The sequence below is a fragment of the Stenella coeruleoalba genome (genome assembly GCF_951394435.1).
Source record: "Stenella coeruleoalba genome assembly, chromosome: 16".
NCBI lineage: Eukaryota > Metazoa > Chordata > Mammalia > Artiodactyla > Delphinidae > Stenella > Stenella coeruleoalba.
The window spans coordinates 50,281,973-50,307,685 of NC_137162.1; the positions used below are offsets into that span (position 1 = coordinate 50,281,973).

At 35.3% G+C, this 25,713-nt stretch overlaps 1 protein-coding gene across 6 annotated transcripts in view; it reads right to left on the bottom strand.

Annotated features, from left to right (window-relative positions):
* CCSER2 (coiled-coil serine rich protein 2) overlaps positions 1–25,713 on the bottom strand; it is a 162,556-nt gene that overhangs the window by 25,909 nt on the left and 110,934 nt on the right. For all 6 annotated transcript variants that reach the window (XM_079899191.1, XM_079899192.1, XM_079899196.1 and 3 more), the window contains 3 exons: positions 15,148–15,231; positions 9,629–9,715; positions 2,251–2,340 (listed from right to left, as the gene is read on the bottom strand). In XM_079899191.1, the coding sequence (XP_079755317.1) occupies positions 2,251–2,340; positions 9,629–9,715; positions 15,148–15,231 (261 nt within the window). The remainder of the gene's footprint in view (positions 1–2,250; positions 2,341–9,628; positions 9,716–15,147; positions 15,232–25,713) is intronic.

Here is a 25,713-nt window from a genome sequence, read left to right on the forward strand (position 1 = left end):
TTGGCAGCTTTCCCAATGATACCAATAAAACTGTTTATTCCTACACTCAATTTTCAGAGTAATCCAGGTTGGGTCATTATGTAAATCCTTTGGGTCCATCTTGCAATCCCTTCTTTGAGATTCAAGGGCATAAATAATAAGCTTTGATGGTGTGAGTCTAGAAATGTATTCTGATATTTTGTCTTCTCTAGTTAATTTAAGATGTTCAAACAAATGTTCTATAAAAGTACCTATCATGAAAATTTACAATTTACTTAATGTGCAAAATAACTATTCAAATCTTCAAATACTGATGTTAAATCCTTTAAAAATGATATTGGAAATACATGTTAAAAACTTAAAATTCAGTCCAAGATAGTATTATTTATAAGAACATGCTTGTACATGGATCAACAATGTCATACTATGTTTAAAATATAGTCTTATAAGTTTATATATTTAAAGTGAATCCTTATTTCTCACATAATCACCATTTTCCTGCATATGCCTAGTCTCTTCAAGTATTCTTGTATGAATGATTAGGCACCTTCCATGTTTTTATTCTTCTTTCCATGTTATCCATTTCACTATTTTATCTGGGCATTCTGTCCCTCAGATGAGAACATTTGGTCAGAATTTGACTTATCCATTCTTCTTCTGAAGGTACCATCTTCTCCTACAACTCATTTTTACCTTCTTTCTCTCTTTTTTTCCACTACCTAAATATGAACTCTTTTTTATTTTCCTTCATTTCTTCCAAAAATTGCCTTCACTGACTTCCCTTTATTGTTCCAGGTGGCTTTCCTATAATCCATCTAAGTCTACTTCATCATTAACTCTAGAGATGCTTTGTCCAATATGGTATCTACTAGCCATATGTGGCTATTTACATTTAATTACAATTAAATATTATTTACAGTTATCTTCTGCAGTCACACTAGCCACATTTTCAAGTATTCAACAGTCACATGTAGCTAGTGGCTACTGCACTGGACCTCAAGGAAACTCTATGGAAGAGTGCTGATGTAGAATAGTCTCTCATTCTCAATTCTGGAACTCGTCTCTGTCTACTGACATCTTTTGCTTTCTATGATTCAACCACTACCTTCACCCTTTTCACCAAGCTTGATTCCTCCACCTAGACTTTCCCAATCCTTTGAACCTTACAGCACTTTCTACACTTTAACTATATCACACCGTCAGTTCCTTTAATAAGCACTTGTTAATGGAAGAATCCTTATTTGTCTGTATATTTTCTTTCCCAATTCCCCACTTCTACTTCAAGAGGCTAATAACTGAGATGGGAGGGGCTCACCAAACTTTTGTTGAACAAATTAATTATTAGCTTTGTACTTTATACAGAGCATACAAAAAATAACTACTTATTAGATGAAAAGAAATAAGTATCGTATAAACTTTAAAGGCCTATAGCTAAGTTTAAAAAAAGCAGATTGTTGATTACACTAACCATTATAATTCCCTGTTCATTTGTGTTAACGAGGATTCCACTGCTTAAAATAAGGCAAAAGAAGAGCAAGGCTGGCTTATCAGGCATTCTTTTACCATGAAATACCTATTACTTGGCACCATACAATAGGATAACAATGACTGATAGCCATGATGACTCTCTGGCTCAGGCATATCCTGAGCGAGTTCAGAAAGTGTATTTTTAACACTAAACATGTTTTGAGATGTAGTATTTTTGAAAAACAATGAAGAAGCACAGAATGCATGGTTATTTTCTACTGTTTAGAAGAAGCCATTCCCTACCCTAACTATGCCCAAAACATAACCTTTACTATCTGTATCTTAATGCATTTATACTTCCTAATAGCCTCAATATTTGTTTGAGTAATTATAATAACAATATATTTGAAAAGTCTCAACAAATAAAAAGAACAGGCTACATAATATATTTTCAGAGTCATATGCTGCTAAAGAGGGAAGACTGCATTTTGGACTTCTTTTTCTTGTAGGGCATGGGGAACTACTACTCTCATAAATACATGCAATAAGAGAGAGACTAGACACTCAAATAAAATGACCTACGGTATGCAGAATGGAAAAGCTATTAAATGCACATTCATTCAAATAAGACACAGAAGAGAAGCTTTAGAAAGCACAGAAACACCTAAGAACAAGAAAAATCCACTTACCTTAAAAAAAAACTGACAGCCACAGCAGATTCAAAATTATTAGCGTAAAAGGAGTAGAACAAAACATTGAAATAGTAAATGACAAGAAAAGAGGATAAGAGTATGTGTTACTTACAGGAATTCTTCTCCAGGGTGTTTGGGTATATTTATCAGCATATGTGCGTTTTTCCTCTTTAGATTTTTGATGGCAGTTACACCGAGTTGCCTGAACAAAAACATAAATTTTTACATTGGTATAATTCTATATATACACATATACATACAAACAAAGTAATTAGGGTCTTTCTTAGGGGGTTAAAATAAAAAATGCAAACATCAAAATCTATTCAGTAGTCTCCCATCTTTTTCACAGACTGGATTTTAGATTCACCCAGCAAGGCAAAATTTTGAGTAGTCAAAATTACCGTTGGCAATCTCTTATACTGCCTATACAACACACTACCTATGATTTTATTTATATAAATATATGTGTATATAGATGTAGAACATATACAGCAATATACAGTATATATAGAATATAATAGCAAAACTTTAAATACGTCCCTAAAGTATTATGGTACTACAATCACTGCAGCACAGTTTCTTTCTTAAATTCATTTTTGATGGGACTCGGCTATTAAATACCACCAGTCCACAATTAAGGTTGTCACTTCACCCGTGCAACGCATTTAAAAGCCCTTTTAATGATGTGTTGACTTTACTGGACTGGAACATTTTAAAGGATCTCTGCCCTTTGACAAGATCCATCTGACCATCTCAGTTCATAAATAAATTCTCTTCACATGACTTCACTCAGATCATACTCATTCAGTAATTTATACAACACAAAATAACGTGCCTATTGTGTAAACTACGGTCTCTCAAATAAATATCAAATTTTTAAAAAAGGAAAAGATTGATAATGATAATTTCTCCTTGGTGTGAGGTTGGAATATAGCCATATTATTTATTAAACAACCCCCCTGGAGGTAAATATGCTTTCTTGTAGGAAAACCTACATAACAAATTCTAGATTATTGCATCAAGCTAAAATGGTAAGTTTTTACTTTTAAAATATTTACCAATATTCAAATTTTTTCTTAATTGCAATCGGATCATCCCAATTTCCATAATCAAAATAAAATCTAATCAAAACAAAAATCTCTGTAATACAGACGTGTTTCACATTCTTTGTATTCTTAGTATAGACATATTTCCCATTCTGAAACATGGGACAGTCACTGAAACAAAATTCAATATATATGCAGGTCAATCAAGACCTCCTGGAATTCAATATAATAGGAATTTGTAAAGAAGAAAACAGATAATATAAGACATTTATCTTTTTTTTTAAACATCTTTATTGGATATAATTGCTTTACATTGTTGTGTTAGTTTCTGCTATATAACAAAGTGAATCAGCTATATGTATACATATATCCCCATATCCCCTCCCTCTTGCAACTCCCTCCCACCTGCCCTACCCCACCCCTCTAGGTGGTCACAAAGCACCAAGCTGGTCTCCCTGTGCTATGTGGCTGCTTCCCACTAGCTATCTATTTTACATTTGGTAGTGTATATATGTCAATGCCACTCTCTCACTTCGTCCCAGCTTACCCTTCCCCATCCCTGTGTCCTAAAGTCCATTCTCTATGTCTGTGTCTTCATTCCTGTGTGCCCCTAGGTTTTTCAGAACCTTTTTTTTTCTTTTCACATTCCATATATACGTGTTAGCATACGGTATTTCTTCTTCTCTTTCTGACTTACTTCACTCTGTATGACAGACTCTAGGTCCATCCACCTCACTACAAATAACACAATTTCGTTTCTTTTTATCGCTGAGTAATATTCCATTGTATATATGTGCCACATCTTCTTTATCCATTCCTCTGCCGATGGACACTTAGGTTGCTTCCATGTTCTGGTTATTGTAAATAGTGCTGCAATGAACATTGTGGTACATGACTCATTTTGAATTATGGTTTTCTCAGAGTATATGCCCAGTAATGGGATTGCTGGGTCATATGGCAGTTCCATTTTTAGTTTTTTAAGGAACCTCCATACTGTTCTCCATAGTGGCTGTTCAATTTACATTCCCACCAACAGTGCAAGAGGGTTCCCTTTTCTCCACACCCTCTCCAGCATTTATTGTCTGTAGATTTTTTGATGATGGCCATTCTGACTGGTGTGAGGTGATACCTCATTGTAGTTTTGATTTGCATTTCTCTAATGATCAGTGATGTTGAGCATCCTTTCATGTGTTTGTTGGCAATCTGTATATCTTCTTTGGAGAAATGTCTGTTTAGGTCTTCTGCCCCTTTTTGAATTCGGTTGTTTGTTTTTTTGATATTGGGCTGCATGAGCTACTTGTATATTTTGGAGAGTAATCCTTTGTCAGCTGCTTCGTTTGCAAATATTTTCTCCCATTCTGAGGGTTGTCTTTTTATCTTGTTTATGGTTTCCTTTGCTGTGCAAAAGCTTTTAAGTTTCATTAGGTCCCATTTGTTTATTTTTGCTTTTATTTCCATTTCTCTAGGAGGTGGGTCAAAAGGATCCTGCTGTGATTTATGTCATAGAGTGTTCTGCCTATATCTTCCTCTAAGAGTTGTATACTGTTTGGCCTTACATTTGGGTCTTTAATACATTTTGACTTTACTTTTGTGTATGGTGTTATGGAGTGTTCTAATTTCATTCTCTACATGTAGCTGTCCAGTTTTCCCATCACCATTTATTGAAAAGGCTGTCTTTTCTCCATTTCCCTTGCCTCCTTTAACAAAGATAAGGTGACCATATCTGCGTGGGTTTATCTCTGGGCTTTCTATCCTGTTCCACTGATCTATATTTCTGTTTTTGTGCCAGTACCATACTGTCCTGTTTACTGTAGCTTTGCAGTATAATCTGAAGTCTGGGAGCCTGATTCCTCTAGCTCTGTTTTTCATTCTCAAGACTGATTTGGCTATTCGGGGTCTTTTGTGTTTTCATACAAATTATGAAATTTTTTGTTCTAGTTCTGTGAAAAATACCATTGGTAGTTTGATAGGGATTGCACTGAATCTGTAGATTGCTTGGGTAGTATAGTCATTTTCACAATGTCGATTCTTCCAATCCAAGAACATGGTATATCTCTCCATCTGTTTGTATCATTTTTAATTTCTTTTATAAGATAGACACTAATGTCTTTTGTAAGACATTTATCTTAATGCAAGCACATTACTTGTTCTATCCTGACTGCTGCAATTCCAGAAATAATGTCCTGTCTGTGGCCTATGTGGTAACATATGAAGAACAATAACCGCCAAATATTTGAATTTTCCACAATTTGGAAAACCTAGTTTTTAGTGATTTCAATAGATAGAAAACAGCTACTCAAATCACTCCCTCTCCATCTGCATTCTTTATTGCTGACAGATTCTGTTCAGATGCTCACCTTCTATGCAGTCCCATATTCAGGGATTCAGTATCCTCTCTTGACCCAGTGATAGAGTTTGATTAGTCTGAACCAGTCTGATTAATCCCATTCCTCAGTGCTTAAGGGACAAAGAACCCAAATCTAGCCAATAAAACATGAGGCAAGCCTGGGTTATTTCTAAGAAAGTGCTCTTAATTTTTAAAATTGGTATGCTACAGAAAATAAGTGCTTTTCATATCTTCGGGGACTACTGAGTATATGACACATACAGCTATGGCAGACATCCTGTGACCATGAAGGGGTAGCCAAGAGGATTCCAAAAAAGCTACCCTAGAACTTTGCCATTACCCAAATGACCAATTAGGAAACCATGGAAGCAGATGGGACCAATATACTTTCTTGTTATTTAAGTTTATAAATGTTCTTATTTTCAAGTCACTTTTAGTTAGACTTTTACTTAAAACTTAAAACATCATTAGATATGCACTGATTACTAGCTGGGTGATTTGGGACAAATCATCAAATAAGAGTTATTATTTATCATGCACCCATGGGCCAACTGTAGCATTAGAGAGTTTACATATGTAGTTCAATTAGCTATCACAACCCTATATGGTCAGTATTATTTTTATTATCCTCACATATAGAAGAGGCTTAAGAGAAATTAAGTAACTTCCCTAAGAGAAGACGGCTACTAAGTTTCAGAGCCAGGATTTGAACCCAGGTCTATGCAGCTTCAGGCTGGTTATGGCTTCTCAAATATATTACAGTGCTAACCTACTTAAGCTGAATTCCACTTTCTAATGTCTCCACAAAGAAAATTCTACACAATAATTTCATAAGATTATTCTGAGGATTCAATAAACAAATGCATCTAAATTAACTATCATTTAACTAGTACACTAAGATGAAAATAAATGGGCATTCTCAGCACTTTGGAATAAGGTTCAAATAGTCATGCCTCTATACCTTTCAGTTTCATTTCTGGAGCACTGCAATCTGATTTTATATCTGTATATTTCACACAAAATATGAATTTAACACATCATATTGTCGCTATATTTTTCTTGAAGTTTGCATGTAAACATAGGTTAGAGCTGAGTGCCTATTTTTGAAAAAAGATAAAAAGTATAGAAAGCTAGAAATGGAAAAAGACTTTGAAATCATCTAGAAAAAACACATTTTTGATAAAGAAAGCACTAGAGACTAATGGAAACTGCCAATGTCATTCAGCTAATTAATACTGAAGACAAGAGATTCAGCTAATTAATACTGAAGAAAAGTTATCTAATTCCTATTCCATGGCTCCTCTGATGCCATTTTGCTATTTTTAAGAAGAGCAAATTAGGGATACAAGGAAAGAAAAAAACTGTAAAGAGAAAGGCAATTTTAATTTTGGTAATCTGAAAAATGCTCTTACCTATCTCTACTTTCAGTGGTTTATATCTCTTTAAATTCTCTTGATTTGAACAAGTGACTTCCCAGTTCCACAACTAAACTAAAGGTAGGTGATGGGATCTTCCAAGATAAATACGATTTCTAAGTTTAATGTATCAAATACAGAGAATTTTGAAGCACATATCGCTGAAGAGTAATGTTTTCACTTTTCTTTGCTTTTCTTCCTTTCTTTAGGATTCTCTTAGATATTTCTAAAACCTTTCTAAAAGTTATTTGTAAGGTGAGATATTGTTAAGGATAACTGGCCCAGTCTCTTCAGTAAGTCAGTACAATGAAAAAAGAATAATTCTAAAGTAAAAGAGACTTAAGGAATAACTAGATGTAATGTACAAATGTACAGGATATTTTTAGAACTGCAGAAATCTGAATATGGAATGGATATTAGAAAATATTTTAAAAATTACTATTAACTGGTTAAAGATAATACTTCAGCTAGGAAGAGAACATTTCTTATTTTTTAAGAGGCACACTGCAGTTAAAAAGGACACTATTAAAAGTTCTCAGCATAAAAAGCTATATCTTTCATTATTTATTAATCATATATCAATATAAAGTGACCTCTTTTCATAATTTTTTTCAGTCTTAGATTTCTTCTTCTAATTTTAATACTGCAACTTCAGTTTTTTAGATGAGAATAACTTTATTGTCTCACCCAACCTTTTATATTCAGCATTATTGTGCTGTTTTACTTTATCTAAATTTCCTTTATACAAAGCAATTAATGGATTTTGCTTTAAATCCTCAACAAAGCTCTCTCCATGAGATAAGGCCATTTGCATTTACTATTATATTTATTACATTTGGTCTAATTTCTGTCACTTTACTTCTGCTGTTTTTAGACATCCTTGGTATTTCTCTACTTTAGATGTCTTCTTACTTTCATCTTTTGCAAGATACATTATTCTAATCTACTATTAGTTATCTTAAAGCATTTCACAAACATTTATCTAAGTATATAAAAAGAATAATTTTAGATACCCATTTGTAGATACACAATCCAGTGCTACTGACTTCTTCAGCATATCCCTTAACTCTTTTCTCAAACCTATTTTATTTAATCTAAATATTTACAAAAATTAATAGCAATTTAAAATTTTAATTAAAATTTTTTATTTCAAAACATGTTTTAATTAATAAATTAATATTTTTTAACATTAAATTATATATAATTACATAAGATTAAATAATGAGCATTAAGTTTTCTCCCGTTAGTAGTTGGGAAGTTGATCCCACCTAATCTCTCTAAAGATGGTTTTCATTTCACCACTCATTCATTTTAATCTTTATTTCCTTATTCTTGAGTTTTTTTTTGTTTTTTTTTTGCAGTACACGGGCCTCTCACTGCCATGGCCTCTCCCGCTGCAGAGCACAGGCTCTGGACGCGCAGGCTCAGCAGCCATGGCTCACAGGCCTAGCCGCTCCGCGGCACGCGGTATCCTCCCAGACCGGGGCACGAACCTGCATCCCCTGCATCGGCAGGCGGACTCCCAACCACTGCGCCACCAGGGAAGCCCTTGAGTTATTTTTAAATTTCTCTCTCAAGCATTTAGGATGCATTATTAAATAATTTTACAAAGATAACTGGGTGGCATATTTTTCAATATGCTAAAGGTCTGAGAATGTATCTTTGTATATAAATAAAAATGCATTTAGTTATAAAATGTGAGGGTCATAACCTTTTTTTCTAAAGTGCACTAGATACAACTTCTTGTGCTCTGTAACAGATTTTTGCAAAATTTGAAGCTTAATTTCCTAAAAGTACCTTTTCTTCTCCCTAATAATTGGTTGGGTTGGGTTTTGTCTTTAGTTCTTAAATACGAACACTGGTCTTACTCTTTTCCTTTTTAATCTTATATGTAGTAGGCCCTCAATTTGCAATATTCAGTTATTCTTTTTTCAGATTCATAAGTTTTCTGATACCCTTAATCATAACATCTGATCCATCTGTTCTTACTATTTATTCATAAGGTGGATTCTGATCTGACCCCAATGGCTCAGAGCTCAATATATTATATCCTTTATATTCTGAGTGAGATTACTCCTTCATATTGCTGCATTGCTTTGCTATGTCAAAATAAGTTTTGACTTCCAACAAAGATTTTCTTTGGCCTCTTGTGATTGTTATGCCATTATATTCTTGTTATCCTGGCCTTTTATTATTACAAACCAAATTATAATTAAATTCAAGATACAGCACATACAGTTTTCATATGGAACTAACATTTGATATCATAACAATTATAAAATTATAAAGATTCAGACATATCTCTGAGAGATCACTCAGTATCATCCATGGGCAAGAAACATTTTTTTTTAGAACAGCCATTCTAACAGACAGCCATTCAGATTCCTAAGACTAAACACCAGTTTCGTTCCTCAACAACATGAATGTAAATTGGTGAATTTCAAATACCCAAAACAGAGGCAACTGAAAATGGATTGAGTTTTTCACCTTGAAAATTTATTATTTAGACTGAAAGTTAAACCACATACTTTAAGAGAGCATGTAACTTAAAAATAATACAATATTGCAATCTTAAAAGCTAAAAATAAAATCCAGTTTCAATTCTGGCTAGTTTTATAAAAAAATATACATATTGCCCAGTTTGAAAAGCCTGCACTTTACATACTACACTATAATACTTACAAGCTGATGTTCTAATAGTTGGATTTTTTCATCTTTTTTCTTTATTTCATCTTTAAGTTGTTTTATTTCATTTAATAAATCTTCATTCTGAAATATTTTAAAAAATTTAACATGAAGTATTTAATTGTATTTAAAAACACTAATGAGAAGCATTAAATCAATGATGAAGACTGAGTAATGAATTGGTTGTTTATTTAAGGGGGAAATTCTTCTTAAATATGTCAGCTATTAATCCATTAAAAAAAAAAAAACCCATTTTGGTCTTCTAAGAATTCATAGTCTAAGGAGTCTGACACGTAAACAATGAACAGTAATAGCAGCAACAGCTAACATTCATTGAGTATTAATCAGGTGCCAAGAACTAAGTACCTTTTAGGTATCTAAGTAGTTGATTCCGACTGCAACCCTGAGGTAGGTACTATTATCCCCATTTTACAGACAAGAAAATCGGGAACTAGGCCACGTAGTAAAATAAATTACACACAAAACAGTAACTTCAGCTAGATTTCAAGGAATGTATAAGAGTCGCCTGTCAGAAGAAATGAAGGCCACAAGTAGAGAAAACTGTGTAATTAAAGGCACAGAGTCATTTCATGGCTGGTTCAGAAATCAGCAGAAAGATAAACGTGCCTGAAGGATAACAAGGAAGATTCTTTTTCCATGAGCTACTTTCATGAGAACTGCCTAAATCAAAGAGTAAATACCCTGTTAACTTAGTCTAAGTTCCTAATAGTATTAAGAGAAACCTATTGTCAAGGTTAGCAGGAATCCAGTTACATTTCCAAGTATAAGGTATCATTACCCTATAGTTAGCCCATTTTGTTTACTGCTATTCAATTATCCAGAAATATATACTGAAATATATACTGAAATATATACTGATGAAGTAATATATATATACTGATGAAGTAATGCAAGCAAGGAAATCACAGTTGACTCTTGAACAACACAGGGATTAGGGGCACCAAAGCAGGGGTTAGGGGCACCGAACCTCTGCAAAGTCAAAAATCTGGGTATAACTTTTAGTCGGCCCTTGACATCCACAGTTCCTCCACAACCACAAGGCTCACATCCTTGGATTCAACCAACTGCAAATCGGTGTAGTACCACAGTATATATTATTGAAAAAAATCCGCATGTAACTGGACTCATGCAGTTCAAAACTGTGTTGTTCAGGGATAAACTGTAGAATATATATGTGAATGATACATCTTTCCAGAGAGAAAAGTGAGCAAATAATTATAATGTGTTGGTCATGAGCAAAGTATACACTCGTCTTCAGATATATTGGGAACAAAAAATAATATTGCAGTCTCATTAACAAGAGATTGGAAACAGACATTTTATGAAGGCTTTCACATATCAAATAAGCATCGCAATGGGGAAGAAACAACAGGGAAGAAAATATTTTTTAAAATGCTGTTATGTATACCACCATTGGGAAAGACTAATTATTATATATAAAAAATGACTTCCAGTTGAATTTAAAGAGTTTAGGGCCTTTAAAAAATAATATATCAAGACTAAAAAAAAAAGATGGACTGCAAATCATGAAGGACATATTTTTAAACTAAGTGGCAAACTAAGCTATTAAGAAATGATAAGTATATTTGATTATATAAAAATTTAAAGCAACGATACAATTAACATTAAAGTTAAAAGCTGGTGAAAAACCTATGCTAATATGACAAAGAATTTATAACTCAAGTGTATTAGGAGACTGTTCAAACATATAAGATCATTTCTAGGCCCCAATAGACAAATAGTCAGTTCTCACAAATATACATATAACTGGAAAAATGTTCTATTTGACTTATTGAAGAAATACAAATTAAAGTATTAAAGGTATTGTTTTACAGGTATTAAATTGGGGGAGAAATACTCAATGTGATTAACAAGACTGCAGAAAAAATGGTACATTATCAGACATAACAACTGACGTTTCTGGACAAACGTATATCTGTATATACAAAAGTCATAAAAATTACTTGCACTCTCTGATTCAGTTATCCAACTCCTATGCCAAAGAAATGATCCTAAGTACGAGAAAACCTATAATAAGATATTCTCTTAAAGTTACAAATTTAGAATTGTCCTGTAAGAGGACAACTGAAATACAATACAGTAAGCGACTTGATGGAATACTACACAGCCATCATTCAGTCATGGCTAGGTTCTGCTGGTGCTGGAGGAAATGGACTCAAAGCTGAAATCAAAACACAGTATGGTAATAACATTTATAGCCGACATGCATATAGCACTTACTTTAGAATAGGCACTGCTCTAAGGATTTTACACATAAAGACAGGCAAAGGAGAACACATCAGGAAATGGGTAATTCCAGTGTAGTCTTAAAGGATAAGTAAAAAGTTCTAAGGACACAAAGTGTGTCAGGCTTTGTATTTTAGGGTAAGGGATTCTATAAGACAATACAGAGATGGGGACAAGCATAGCATATTTGGAGAATTACAGGCAGTGATGCTGTCACATGAAGGCTGTGGTATACAGTGGGGAGCAATGTGGTTAGTAAATTAGGCAAGGGCCAGATCATAGAGGGCCTGAACATCAAGCGTGGCTTTAGTCAGGGAGTAACAGATAGATCTGCATTTGAGATGGCTTTGACAGCTGTTTGGAGGATATACTTGACAAGGACAACGACAAAACTAGGCTAGGAAACTGGTTAAGATGTTGTAATATGCCAGGTAAGAGCAGGGGCCTGACCCAAGAGAATGATAATAGGGAGGAGAAGAAACAGGAGAAAAGAAGATGTTGGCAATTCACTGCATGAGAGAGAAGAGCACAGAGAAGTAGTCAAGACTGACATCTCCATTTCTAGCTTAGATGATATAGTAAATAGAAACAGAGAATGAAGGAGGAGAAATATGTCCAAAGAGAAATACATATATGTATATTGGCAGCGTCGTGCAGCTCATGGGATCCCTGACTAGGGATCAAACCTGGGCTCCTGGCAGTGAAAGCGCTGAGTCCTAACCACTGGTCCGCCAGGGAATTCCCCAATGAGGAATATTTTTGAGTTTTAAATACATTGCTAGAGGTACACACACCTCTTGAGAGGTGTGTTAGAGGTATTCCATCTGTGAGTGGGACACACAGTGGAAATGTCCAGTGGGACAACTGGATTACCAAGTCTGAGAGAGACTGATCTTATGTGTTATCAATATATATGTTACATGTGAAATCATGACAGTAGAAAGTTTGATGAGGACTGGACTAAAGATATAAATCTACATTCTAAAGAAGAAAAGGAACCTACAAAGAAAATGGAGGGGGGCGATGTTAAGGGGTATATAGGGAATTCAGACAGAAGTGACACAAAAACCAAGGGATAAAGCTTGTAGGACGACAAAGGCCAGGCCAAATGTCTATTTTCCCAGGTTTCCACATTAACTGGAAAGGTAGTTTAAGGAGAGTCAAGAAAAGGTTTATTCGATTTACTGAATTTAGGATAGGTAAGATACAGAAATTTATAAGGTGAGGATGAAGGGGAAGTTGAGAAAGCACACTGCACAGAGATGAGAGAGGAGGTCTTTAACTGCAGCAGAAGATAAGAGTCCAGAACACGAGAAGAAAGGTTGGTTTTCCACAGCACAGCGGTCACTTTTCCCTACAACTGGAATAAAGTGATTGAGAGTGACATAGACACAGACTAAGTCAGAAGGCAGGCAGCAGAAGATCTTGCTTGAAAAACACAAGGCCACCTGCAGAAGTTGAGAAGAGTAGCTGAGAAAGAGGCTGAGGAGAGTGGCCAATGTCTGGAACAGCTCATCAAGGGAATGGGAGAGACAGCTGTCCTGAGATAAAGGAAAGACTGTAGACATGGCAGGTCCAGTGTAGATTTTAGACCCTAAAATTGTAATGGTATAAGTCACCATATTTGTATCATTTGAAACTGAACTGCGAAACCATCTTGGATAAGAAGATGACATACTTGGGGATTTGCTGATGAAAGTGAAGGACAGTCTAGTGTACTGGGCTGAGACAGTGTGAGCTATTGCATCTCACCTTGGAAAGAAGGAAGAAAGACTAGGAATGATCTGCCTGAAAGGAAGGCACTGGGGACAAGAAATAAATACATGATATGTCTATCATGTAGTATTAAATTAACAGACAAACTGTAAAGGAAGATGGACAAAATGAAGACATTAATTCTATAAAAAAGTTGGAATTAAACTTTTTTTCTTTAAAAAGAATTTCTTTACATGTAAAAAACTTTTCACAAAAAAGAATTCAGGAAAAAAGTCAACTTTACTCTTAAAATATCAGTCACAAAACTTAAAAAAACTGAGATAATCAGAAATCATCTAAATCAATGGTTCTCAATTGAGTATGCAAGTAAAAGTTTTTTAAAAAGAGATGTCCTACTGCAAACCTATTATTATACTCACAATAGGATGGAAGCCCAGAGACGGGAAGAAATTTATATGACAACAGGTAGGTAACATGTTGAAAAGCCAAGATTAGATAACCAGATGTGACTACTATCCTATATTCTTTTGATTTTGTGTTTTATACATAAATTTGTTCCCAATAGGTCACTCCACATCCTATGAGAAAATTACGTTTCTCTGACCCCTAATACCAAGCGTGGCCACTTGACCTGTGTTGGAAACGACATATGTTACATCCAAGCAGAATCCACATGTTATTATGCCAATGTTACTTTCCCTCAGGTACAAAAAACATGTCCCAGGATAAGTGCTGATCCTTCAGCCTGGATCTCAGAATGAAGAGGACACGTGAAGTCCCATTGATCTACAACCAAAATGCAACATATCGAGAAATAACAAGAAATAAACTTTTGTTATTGTAAGCCACCAATATTTTGAGGTTGTTACTACAGATAAGCAGCACACACTGACTATTATACCTTGAAAACAGAATGTGAAAGGAAACAATAATTTTACTTGGAAACATGAAAGACATCAAGAATACCTGTATGTGCTTAAGAAGTAAATATGTGATTCAGGTAGATGCAAAAAACAAAAAGAGCTTTCTTCAACTAAAAATAGACCTCAAGGTGAGAACTATAAAGAAATACACCTTCAAACACTAACCTGCATCTGCATTCTATAATTTTATCATTAAACATGAAAAAAATAAATTAATGTCATTTTCATTAATATTTCTTCAATGTTGTGATTATATATGAGAAGTACCTATTAACTGTTTTAATTTTTGTTGGTAGTCATATTTTAAAAACTGTTATTCATAATTATAAAAAAGAATTTAATGATTTTTATTTTTTTAAAAAGAATCCTGTACCAATATTAATACAGGGACAGATGATTATCCAACTGATAAGACAAACTCAAATTAAAGCACCACAGTGATATCATTTTAACTTAATAAGGTAGTAAAAGAAATCTGATTAAAATCCAAGACAGCAAAGCTGCAGGTTTTAATATATTTATTATTAAATGTTTTAATTATTATTGCTTTATAATTTTAGTAATAAAAATTTTTTTGAAAAATTCAGCATGACTACCTAGTCATCATACCTTGTATATTTGATCACCATCTTCTGGTTCTGGACTAGATGACAAGGAGAGTTGAACATCATGCAATGAACCACTTTCATCATGCTGTCAGAAAGAAGAAAAAGAAAACGTAAGATTAATACAATTAACTGCAGACACTGAATTCAACCTGAATTCACCCCAGGCCAAATATAAGCATGGCAAACAGGAAATAAGATTTTAGAAATCTCCTTTTCATCTCTATGCACTGGTAGAAAGAAATGTGGAACAGGAAACAACAGAGCTCAGGAAAGAATATTTTGTGGGAATAAATAACATACACTATACAAGTCGATGATGCAGAAAGCCACTGAAAGTTTTAAAGTGGGAAAAGGAATATGGGAAATTTCCTTAAAAATTTTAAGACTACCTCACCTATGAAAAATGTAAAATAAAAGTCAAATTAAGTCTGATTTGAATCAGCTGTGGTGTTCTGAGTATAAAGGAGTCAGAAACAATAATATTAAATGGCTCAAAAAGGTTTGACCATGGGCTTCCCTGGTGGCGCAGTGGTTGAGAGTCCGCCTGCCGATGCAGGGAACGTGGGTTCGTGCCCCGGTCCAGGAAGATCCCACATGCCACAGAGCGGCTGGGCCTGTGAGCCATAGCCGCTGGGCCTGTGCGTCCGGAGCCTGTGCTCCACAACGGGAGAGGCCACAACAGTGAGAGGCCCGCGTACCACAAAAAAAAAAAAAAAAGGTTTGACCACAAAAATCATTTGATTAAAAATACTAGATACATATTGCATGACTCTATTTATATGAAGTTTGAGAAAAGGCAAAACTAATTTATGGTGCTACAAATCAGAAGAACAGTGGCTGACTCAGGGGAAAGGGGTTATTGACAGTAAAGTGCATTATACTCCATAAGGATGCTGGAAATGTTCTATGTCTTGTCTGTATGCGTACATACAAATGAAAAGTACAAGCTTTACACTTAAGACGGGTACACCTTAAGCACTTTACTGAATGTATGCTATACCTCAATTTAAAAAATTGAAAAAATTAAATTTTTGTCCTTAAACTCAATTTTTTAAAAATGACAGAATAGTATTATGTCCTACCCCTTGCTGAAGTGGTTTAGGAATAACCAGCTGAAAGATGGCCATGTTCAATGATTCACGGACAACCTTAAGAAAGATGAACCAGAAAAGAATATGCCTGGGATGATGGTGAGGGACTGAGTCCCTGACCAAGGCAGTACAACTGCGGCTCAATACCTTATTTGTTCAGATGGTACCTAGCTGCCTTGGGACACCCACTGAGTCAACAACCTTCAAGGAGTACTGCCATAGCAACCTTCCTCAGACCTATCTGTCCTGAAGGAAATCTCCCAGACCATGGAAATGTCCTGTATTGAAACAGGAGTGCTAAAATAGGAGACATAAGTATGTAGATCATTTTCTTCTTTACTTATTGTACTGTATACCTATTGAATCAGAATCTCTAGCGATGGGGCCTAGGAATGAGTATTTAGAAAAATTGAACAGGTTAACAGTGATTGACAGTGAAGTATTAGCAGTTGCCAAATTTCCAGCAGAGATAAATTACATTTTTATTGGTGATACCATACAGACATTAAGAATCTGACCTGAGAGAGAATGTAACATCCTAATGAAGAACAAATGTTCTCAGAAAACATTAAAAAATGTTTAAAAAAAAGAAAAAGAAATTTTACAAGATTCATCTCAGTAAAAAGTTTATCTCTGCCTTGACATATAAAAACAGGGCCAGTCCTACAAACAAGTATATATTTGAGAAAAAAGGACTGTAAAATTTGACTTATTTCCCAACATCCACAATAACTTCCTGCCCAGTGCAGAGCAGGAACCTCAAAGAAGAGGAGGACAACATAAACTCAACTGCCTTGGACATGGGGGTAGTCGTGGGAAGAAGCAGAACAGGAAAAATAATACATCAGTTTTCACTGTACAGGAATAAAAAGGTGAGCCCAGGAAAATGGAAAATAAGGAAGTCATAAAGAAAATGACTCCAGGAAGTTGTATGTAAATTACTAGATTCACCATTCCTGAACACCACAGTTGCTAGTAACTGATCCTAAATAGCATTTCAAAGACTTTGAGAAATAAACTAAAACTATGCCCAGGTCCCAAGCTAGCCTTTGGAAGGTGTACACTCAAAACAGATGTGGCAAGCATGGCCGAGGCTTTGGAAACAACTGATATTACAACCACAATCCAAAGGTGGCTAATTAGAACTTGCAGTTTGACCCTAATCAGATCATTTGTCTGCTTTAAAAAAAAACAAAAAACAGGGCTTCCCTGGTGGTGCAGTGGTTGAGAGTCCGCCTGCCGATGCAGGGGACATGGGTTCGCGCCCCGGTCCAGGAAGATCCCACATGCCACAGAGCGGCTGGGCCCGTGAGCCATGGCCACTGAGCCTGCGCGTCTGGAGCCTGTGCTCCGCAACGGGAGAGGCCACAACAGTGAGAGGCCCGTGTACCACAAAAAGAAAAACAAAAAAACCCAAAAAACAGTATTCTCCGTAAGATTTAAGCAAGATCCAGAGTCTCACAACACAACATTTGAACATCTAAAATGTAATCCAAAATTACTCAATGTAAAAACAACAAAGAAAATCTCAAGTCACACAGAAAAAGATAATCAACAAACATCAATGACAAAATAAAAGAGAAGTTGAAATTAATTAGAAGATTTTAACAGAGCTATTATAAAAATTCTCCAAAAGTAAGGATGAAATCTTAAAGGGAATGGAAAGAGAAAGTCTCAGCAAAGACAGAATATACAAAGTGGAAACAAATGAAAATTTTAAAACTGCAAAGATTCAATAATCAAAATTTTTAAATGCACTGGATGGACTAAATTCCACCATTTGAGGTAACAGAGGGAACTTGAAGATATATCAACATAAATCATCCACTCTGAACAATGAACAGAAAAAAAACAGAGCCTGCTGCAGGAGCTGTGGGGCAATAACAAAAGATCTAATATTCATATCATTGAAGTCACAGAAGGAAGGGTGTGAGGCAGAAAAATATTTGAAGAAATAATGGATAAATACACCTCATATCTGGTGAAAGACATGAACCTACATATTTGAGAAGCTCAATTTAAAAGTAGAGAAAATAGAATGTGCTCCCTGAACATAAGGGAATTTAACTGGAAATTAATAACAGAAAAATTATCTTCAAACACTTAGAAAGTAAATAACAAATTTCTTTGATCTGTGGGTCAAAAGAAGAAGTCCCAAAGTAAATGAGAAAATATTTTGAATGGAAGGCAAATGAAGTCACCACATATCAAAATTTGTGGAATGCAACTAAAGCAGTGCTTAGAAGGAAAAATTATTGTATGAGATACTTATATTAAAGCAAAGGTGTCAAATCCATAACTGGAGCAAATTAAAGCCAAAACAAACACACAAAAATAATAGAGAACAGAAATTAATGAAACTGAAAATCAAGAAACGGAAATCAATAAAACCAAAGCAGGTTTTTTGACAATTGCAAAATCATTAGCTAAACTGCAAAAAAGGCAAAAGGCATTTATAAAGTGGCTATTTTTTAACAATAGCAACAACAAAAATAATGATAATGTGAAAGTCTGGGGTTTTTTTTGTGTGTGTGTGGTAAGCGGGCCTCTCACTGTTGTGGCCTCTCCCGTTGCGGAGCACAGGCTCCGGACGCGCAGGCTCAGCGGCCATGGCTCACGGGCCCAGCCGCTCCGCGGCATGTGGAATCTTCCCGGACCAGTGCACGAACCTGTGTCCCCTGCATCGGCAGGCAGACTCGCAACCACTGCGCCACCAGGGAAGCCCAAGTCTAGGATTTTTAACTGACTCCATTAACTCACAATTGTAAATACTTTCCAAAAAAGCGCATTCCATTTTTTCAATATTCATTTGTCTCATAATTTATATACCTGATCAAGGACTTATATATAAAGAACTATCAAAAATCAATAATAAAACAGACAAAATTTTTGTTAATAGGGAAAACAGACACTTCACCAAAGATACACAATTGGAAAATAAGCATACAAAAGATGCTCAATATCATTAGTTATTATGCAAATGCAAATTAAACAGTGAGATACCAACGTATACCTATGGGAACGGCTTTTGAAAAATATTGACAATACCAAGTGTGGACAAGGATGTAAAACAATTGGAACTTTCATTAATTGCTGGTGGGAATACAAAATCATATAACCACTTTGGAAAACAGTTCGGCAATTTCTTAAAAAGTTAAATATATACTTACCACACAACCTAGCAATCCCCACCCCCAGGCAAGAAATGAAAACAACCTCACATGAAAATTTGTGCGTGAATGTTTACAGTGGCTTTATTCATAATTGCCAAAACCTGGAAAGAGACACAAATATCCTTCAACTGGTAAACAGATAAACAGACTATGATATATGCATACAGTGTAATACTACTCAGTAATAAATAGGAAGAAACTACTGGTACATGTTACAGCATGACTGGATTTGAAATGCATTACAGTAAGTGAAAAAGCCAGACTCCAAAGACTAAAAAATATACAAGTCCACGTATGTGACAGTCTTGAAAAGGCAAAACTGCGGAGACATAAAACAGATCAGTGGTTGCCAGGAGCTAGCAGTGGATATAGGGATTGACTTAAAAGGAAAAAAGAAAAGAAATTTTAAAGTGTGATTATAATAGCTGCACAACTGCATGCGTTTGTCAAAGCTCACAGAACTGTACAACAAAAAAGACTGAAATTTACTGCATGTATATACCTCAATAGAACTGTAACAGGTTGAATAGTGTCCCCCTAGAAATTCATCTAACCCAGAACTTGTGACTATGACTTCATCTGGAAATAGGATCTTTGCAGATATATTCAAGTTGAGGTCATAATGGGTTAGGGTGGGGCCTAAATCTAATATGACTGGTGTCCCTGTAAGAACACAGAAATTTGGAAGCATGGGTCATGTGAAGATGGAAGCAGACTGGAGTGATGCATCTACAAGCCAAGGAATGGCCAGGATTGCCAGCAACCTCCAGAAGCTAGAAAGGCAGGAAGGTTCCTCTCCTAGAGCCTCAAAGAACACATGGCCCTGATGACATCTTGATTTCAGATGTCTAGCCTCTAGAACTTTGAGAGAATAAATTTCTGTCGTTTATGCTGCCCAGCTTGTGGTACCTTGTTATGGCAGCCCTAGAAAACTAATGTAAGGCCTAATAAAACAAAAGAAAACAAAAAGAGAGAAACACCAGATAAATCTCAACAATCCCAAGGAAAATAAAGCTGACACAGCAATATTATTATAACACACGGGTTATAATTAAGGTATAATTAAAGATGAAAAGTATTAATGAGGATAAAGAAAGGCTTTAATTAATGACCACAGGAACAATCCACCAAGAAGATGTACCAATCATAAAGATTTATATACCTAATAAAATATCCTAAAGATACTAAAAGATTAATATAATAGATATACCACTACATAAAACATAGAGAATATATATCCTAGTCAAACAAACGTAGAACAGTCACAAAAACTGACCAGGCTCCAAGCCAGGGGTTAGTTAACAAACTATTGTCCACAGGAGAACTCCAGTCAACTGCCATTTTTATTACAGTCCATGAGCGAAAAATGGTTTCTACATTTTTAAATGGTTACATTTTAAATGATTTTATTAATATCTATATAACATCAATTTTGCCTCTCAGCTGAAAAGGCTAAAATATTTACTATTTGGCCAAGGAAAAGTTTTCCACCACAAAGGAAATATCAACACATTCCAAAGAATTTATATCATATAGATATTATTCTTTACTATTAATGTACTAAAATTAGAAATTAATTAAAAAGCTAGTCTCATATTTCAAACCAATGTTTTTGAATACTGAAAAAATTCTTCTAAATAAAATAAATTTATAGTACAGCCCAAGACAATTGGGAGTCATTAATGTTTAAGTTATTTCTATGTCTCAAAGGAAAAAAAAATCCTTCCAATTTTTTTTTTTTTTTTTTTTGCGGTACGCGGACCTCTCACTGTTGTGGCCTCTCCCATTGCAGAGCACAGGCTCCGGACGCTCAGGCTCAGCGGCCATGGCTCATGGGCCCAGCCGCTCCGCGGCATGTGGGATCTTCCCGGACCGGGGCACGAACCTGTGTCCCCTGCATCGGCAGGCGGACTCTCAACCACTGCGCCACCAGGGAAGCCCCCCAATTTTTTTTAACAGACTAGTAGTCTAGATTCAACAGATCAAAGAAGGAAAAAGCTATTATTTCCATCAAAGCACAAGAGCTTAAAGATCATGAATATAATCTCCAATCAATAATAAAACCACCTACCCTCCAAATATCTTTGACCCTAAATAATGGTAGTACTCGCTATAAAACCTTGACTAGGATGAGAAGTGTTCAGGTCAAACATTTTGAGACATTAGGAAACATTTTGAGACAAGTTTTTTTAAGCATTAGACGGGGGAAAAGCATAAAATGTACAGAAAACATTCTCTTTTAAAAACACTGAATAACAACCATGCATGCAATTTTCATGCTTCATACTACACATACTAAGGAGCTAACAGTTATTGACCAGTGCTGGGAACTGTTCTAAGCATTTTGCATAAACATATTTAATAAATACATAGATACAAAAATAATACATAAAAACTATAAAACACCACTGCACAAAAGTAAGCAATTCATAGTTAACTGATTACCGAAGTATTCTGGCTGCTTTACTAAGTGAAGTGTCTTAGTGGGTTCTAGTTAGGATTTTTGAATTCTGGATGCAATTAACCTTAAGTTAATTGCATTCAATTAACCTTAAGTTGATTAACTCTTATGTCATTAACTCTTATAGCATTTTACTAAAGATTCCAAAAGATAGGTAAACCTTCCTCTGTCCTAAGAGGAAGATGTCCATGATATTCCACTTTTCTTTTTGACAAAGCAGAAAGGTAAACTTTTATTCTAATATTAAACTCTTCACATATTAACTTGTTGGAAAACCGTATAACAAACTCCATCTTACCCAAGTGGTTCTTCCATGAGTTTGCAAAAACTGGGATCTTCCTATGAGTTCCAGAGCAGCTGCAATGGACATGGACACTTGAAATGACTAACCAAAAGGTTTGGCAGCACTGACCAATCTCTGCTGACAAGCAGCATCAGTGATGTCAACAAAACTGCCTTGTGTTTCAGATATGCTACAACACAATCACAAGAGGCATCCTAGGAAAGGGAGTAGAGGAAGAGGAGAGATTTTTTTCATTTTCTTTTCAAAAGTCACTTTTTAAAAAAACAAAAGTATATATGGATGAACATCACATCACAGAATGTGTGCACTGAGAATAGTTTTTTGAGTAATACTGTAATTCACCTATGGGACTTAAAATCTAATGATTCAAGCTACATTTGGAAAGATTTTAAAGATACGGAGTCACAAAGCCTGATTTTCAGTAAGTGTTTCAAAGATGAGTTGATCCTCACAGATGGTTTGGGGCAAAGACATTTTCAAAACAGAAAACTCTCCCCAGCATTCAAATTGACTAGAACATTGTTATATATGGGTAAAGTCTGTAATATTCTAAGCAAACCTTACTTACAAATATCTTCTGTTTAAACTTTTTTTTTTATTAAACCTAATTGTTTAATTTGTACATATCTGACTCAGGATATCCTTTTCTGTAGGTTTCTTTTGTCACTTAAAAATATTAGTTGTAGATTTCTTCTAATTTTTCTACATTAAAAAAAAAATATTTAGGGCTTCCCTGGTGGCGCAATGGTTGAGAGTCCACCTGCCGATGCAGGGGACACGGGTTCGTGCCCCGGTCCAGGAAGATCCCACATGCAGCGGAGCGGCTGGGCCCGTGAGCCATGGCCGCTGAGCCTGTGCGTCCGGAGCCTGCCACAACGGGAGAGGCCACAACAGCGAGAGGCCCGCGTACCGCAAAAAAAAAAAAAAAAATTTAACTCTTCAAACCACCTGAGTTTACTATAATATAAAACAAGAAATTAAATAATTCCTTCTATACTACTGAGTTTTTCTCAACATTTATTTCAAAACCCTTCTGTGTCCAACTGATTTTAGTACATACTTCAGCACATATTTCTGGGTTTTCTATTCTCTTCCACTGCTCTAAGTTTCCATTTGTGTCAATATTATAACCTGCTCTAAAGGGTTTTTCCCTCCTTCTCTTTTTGTCTTTCTTAATGTACACAAATCTTACACTTTGGTGTTAACAATTTTGGAGTCATTTTGATTAATCCCCAGAATAAAACTGTTGTGATTTTGGCTGAAATTGTATTACATCTACCAATAGTACCAGGAAGAACTACAGGCTCCAATCACACACTCAGATTGTATCTTATCTTTGCTCTTTCAAACACATCGTTCTTCCCAGCCACCCAACACCCACTCCTCACACCCCCACCGTGGGAGATAGAGGTCTCCCATGTGCCTCTCATGGACTAGACTCCCTGGCAATGCCTCGGAGAGAAAGGCTAAGGAGTTCCCATGAAATCCGGCTTCAGGGGAATTAGCAACTCTGTTTAGGAGCTGGATGGACCCTAACAGTACAGTGTGTCCCCCAGAAGTTCTTGCATATGGCCCAGTCTATTCCTACGTGGGTTGGACCTGGAGACTGATCCCAGGGAGCCTGGATGTCAAGTCAGTGTGACACGCCAACACATCATTCTTACAGTTATTTAATACTCGTATGTTCTCCTAGACTATAATGTAGCCTTGATTACTACATTAATATCCATGGATTAAGATAATTTTTATAATATTTAGCCTCCCTATAGAATATAAGTATCGGTATTTTATCTAAATCTTTTATACAAAGTTTTGCAGGGTTCTTTATAAAACATCACAAACATCTCTCAGATTTATTGATGATTTAATGTTTTATTGATGCAGTGGTTATTTCATTATTTCCAATTTAAATCTTTGATTTATTATCCTTGAAGTCTTGAGTATAGTACTGTTTACCTGTTGGAGCAGGTTTTTTTTTTTGGACCATGTCCCACAATAAGGAATACATTTTACATCATAACCATGTACATATATACTTGAGTATGTGTGCATGCATGTGTGTGTATGTTTGCACGCATGTGTCTAAAAAAAGATGGTGGATGGATAGATGGATGGTAGACAGAGAGATACAAATATCACACTAAAAACAAGTTTCACAAAACAATATCTGTCCTTATCATGCATACGTGATGCCCCCTAATAGTTTCTATACCATTCTACTTTATTAGGAAAAAAGTCTAGTTATGATGGACAAAATTTATTTCAAAACCCACTAACCATTTGTAATGTGTAGTTTTAAGAACAATGCACTAGATATAGGAAAGGATTATGTCTTCTTTCTTTTTATCTTCATTACTACCACAATCCTTGATACTCAACAAGTGCTTAATAAAGTATACTGAATGATGAAATAACAATACATGGATACTAAAATAAATGGAATTAGCTTTTTGGGCAGCTACATAAAACTGTAAGCAATGCAAGCAATTAAAAAACTTTCACATTTTTACCTTTGTTGATGTTTCTATTGTCAGTAAAATAACAGCTAACACTTACTTATTAACTGCTTTCTATGCATCAGACACTATGCTTAGCACTTTATCTGAATTTCCTCATGCTTTCTTTATAACAGTCCTGAGATAGGAGCTAGTATAATCTCTATTTCTTTTATGAGGAAGTCTAGGCATAGGAAATTTAAGTAATTTAATTTATCCAAGATAATTTATCCACAACAAACAAGTGGGGAAAATGGCCTAAATTCAAATTCTGATTTTTTGAATACATCTATTATTATTAACTTTCATCATTATTCTAGAGATTCGACATTACCCCAATTAACCCACAACAAAAACAACTCAAATGTCTATCAATGGGTAAATGGATAAAAATAAAATTGTGGTGCATACATGTATAATGGAATGCTATTCAACAATAAAAAGGAATGTACTGAAACTCACAAAACACAGATGAGTATCAAAGCCATTATGGTGAGTAAAAAAATCCAGCAACAAAAAAAAGCACACATTGGATGGTCTAGAAGAAGACAAAGCTTTTAGATGAAATTCTAGAAAGGACAAAGCTTTAGTAACAGAAAGCAGAGCAATGGCTGTCTGGGCCAGGTTTGAGAGAAGAGTGACTCCAAAGGGACATGACAGAACATCAGCAGCAACCGCAGTGTTCTATACCTTGATGGTGGGGCTGGGGGTTTCACAACTGTGTCTATTCATCAAAACTCCAGCTGCATACTAAAAATGGGTACACTTTACTTGAATGCAAATTCTACCTTGATAAAGTCAATAAATTTTTTAAAATTTGCTTCCTCTTCCTCCTCACTTTCCTTTATCTTCCTGAATAAGCCATCAGGTGAGACAACAAAAGATAAGTCTCCACCCAAAACGACAGCCCAGCATAGGGTTTCAGAGTCTAAGTGGGTTGAGAAACATGTCCCTGCAGGGGGTCAGCTTACCAAGGCAAGTCAGAGCTCAGAGGAGTAAAAAGGGCATCCACAGAAAGGATGGGGGAAGAAAGATTCCAGTGT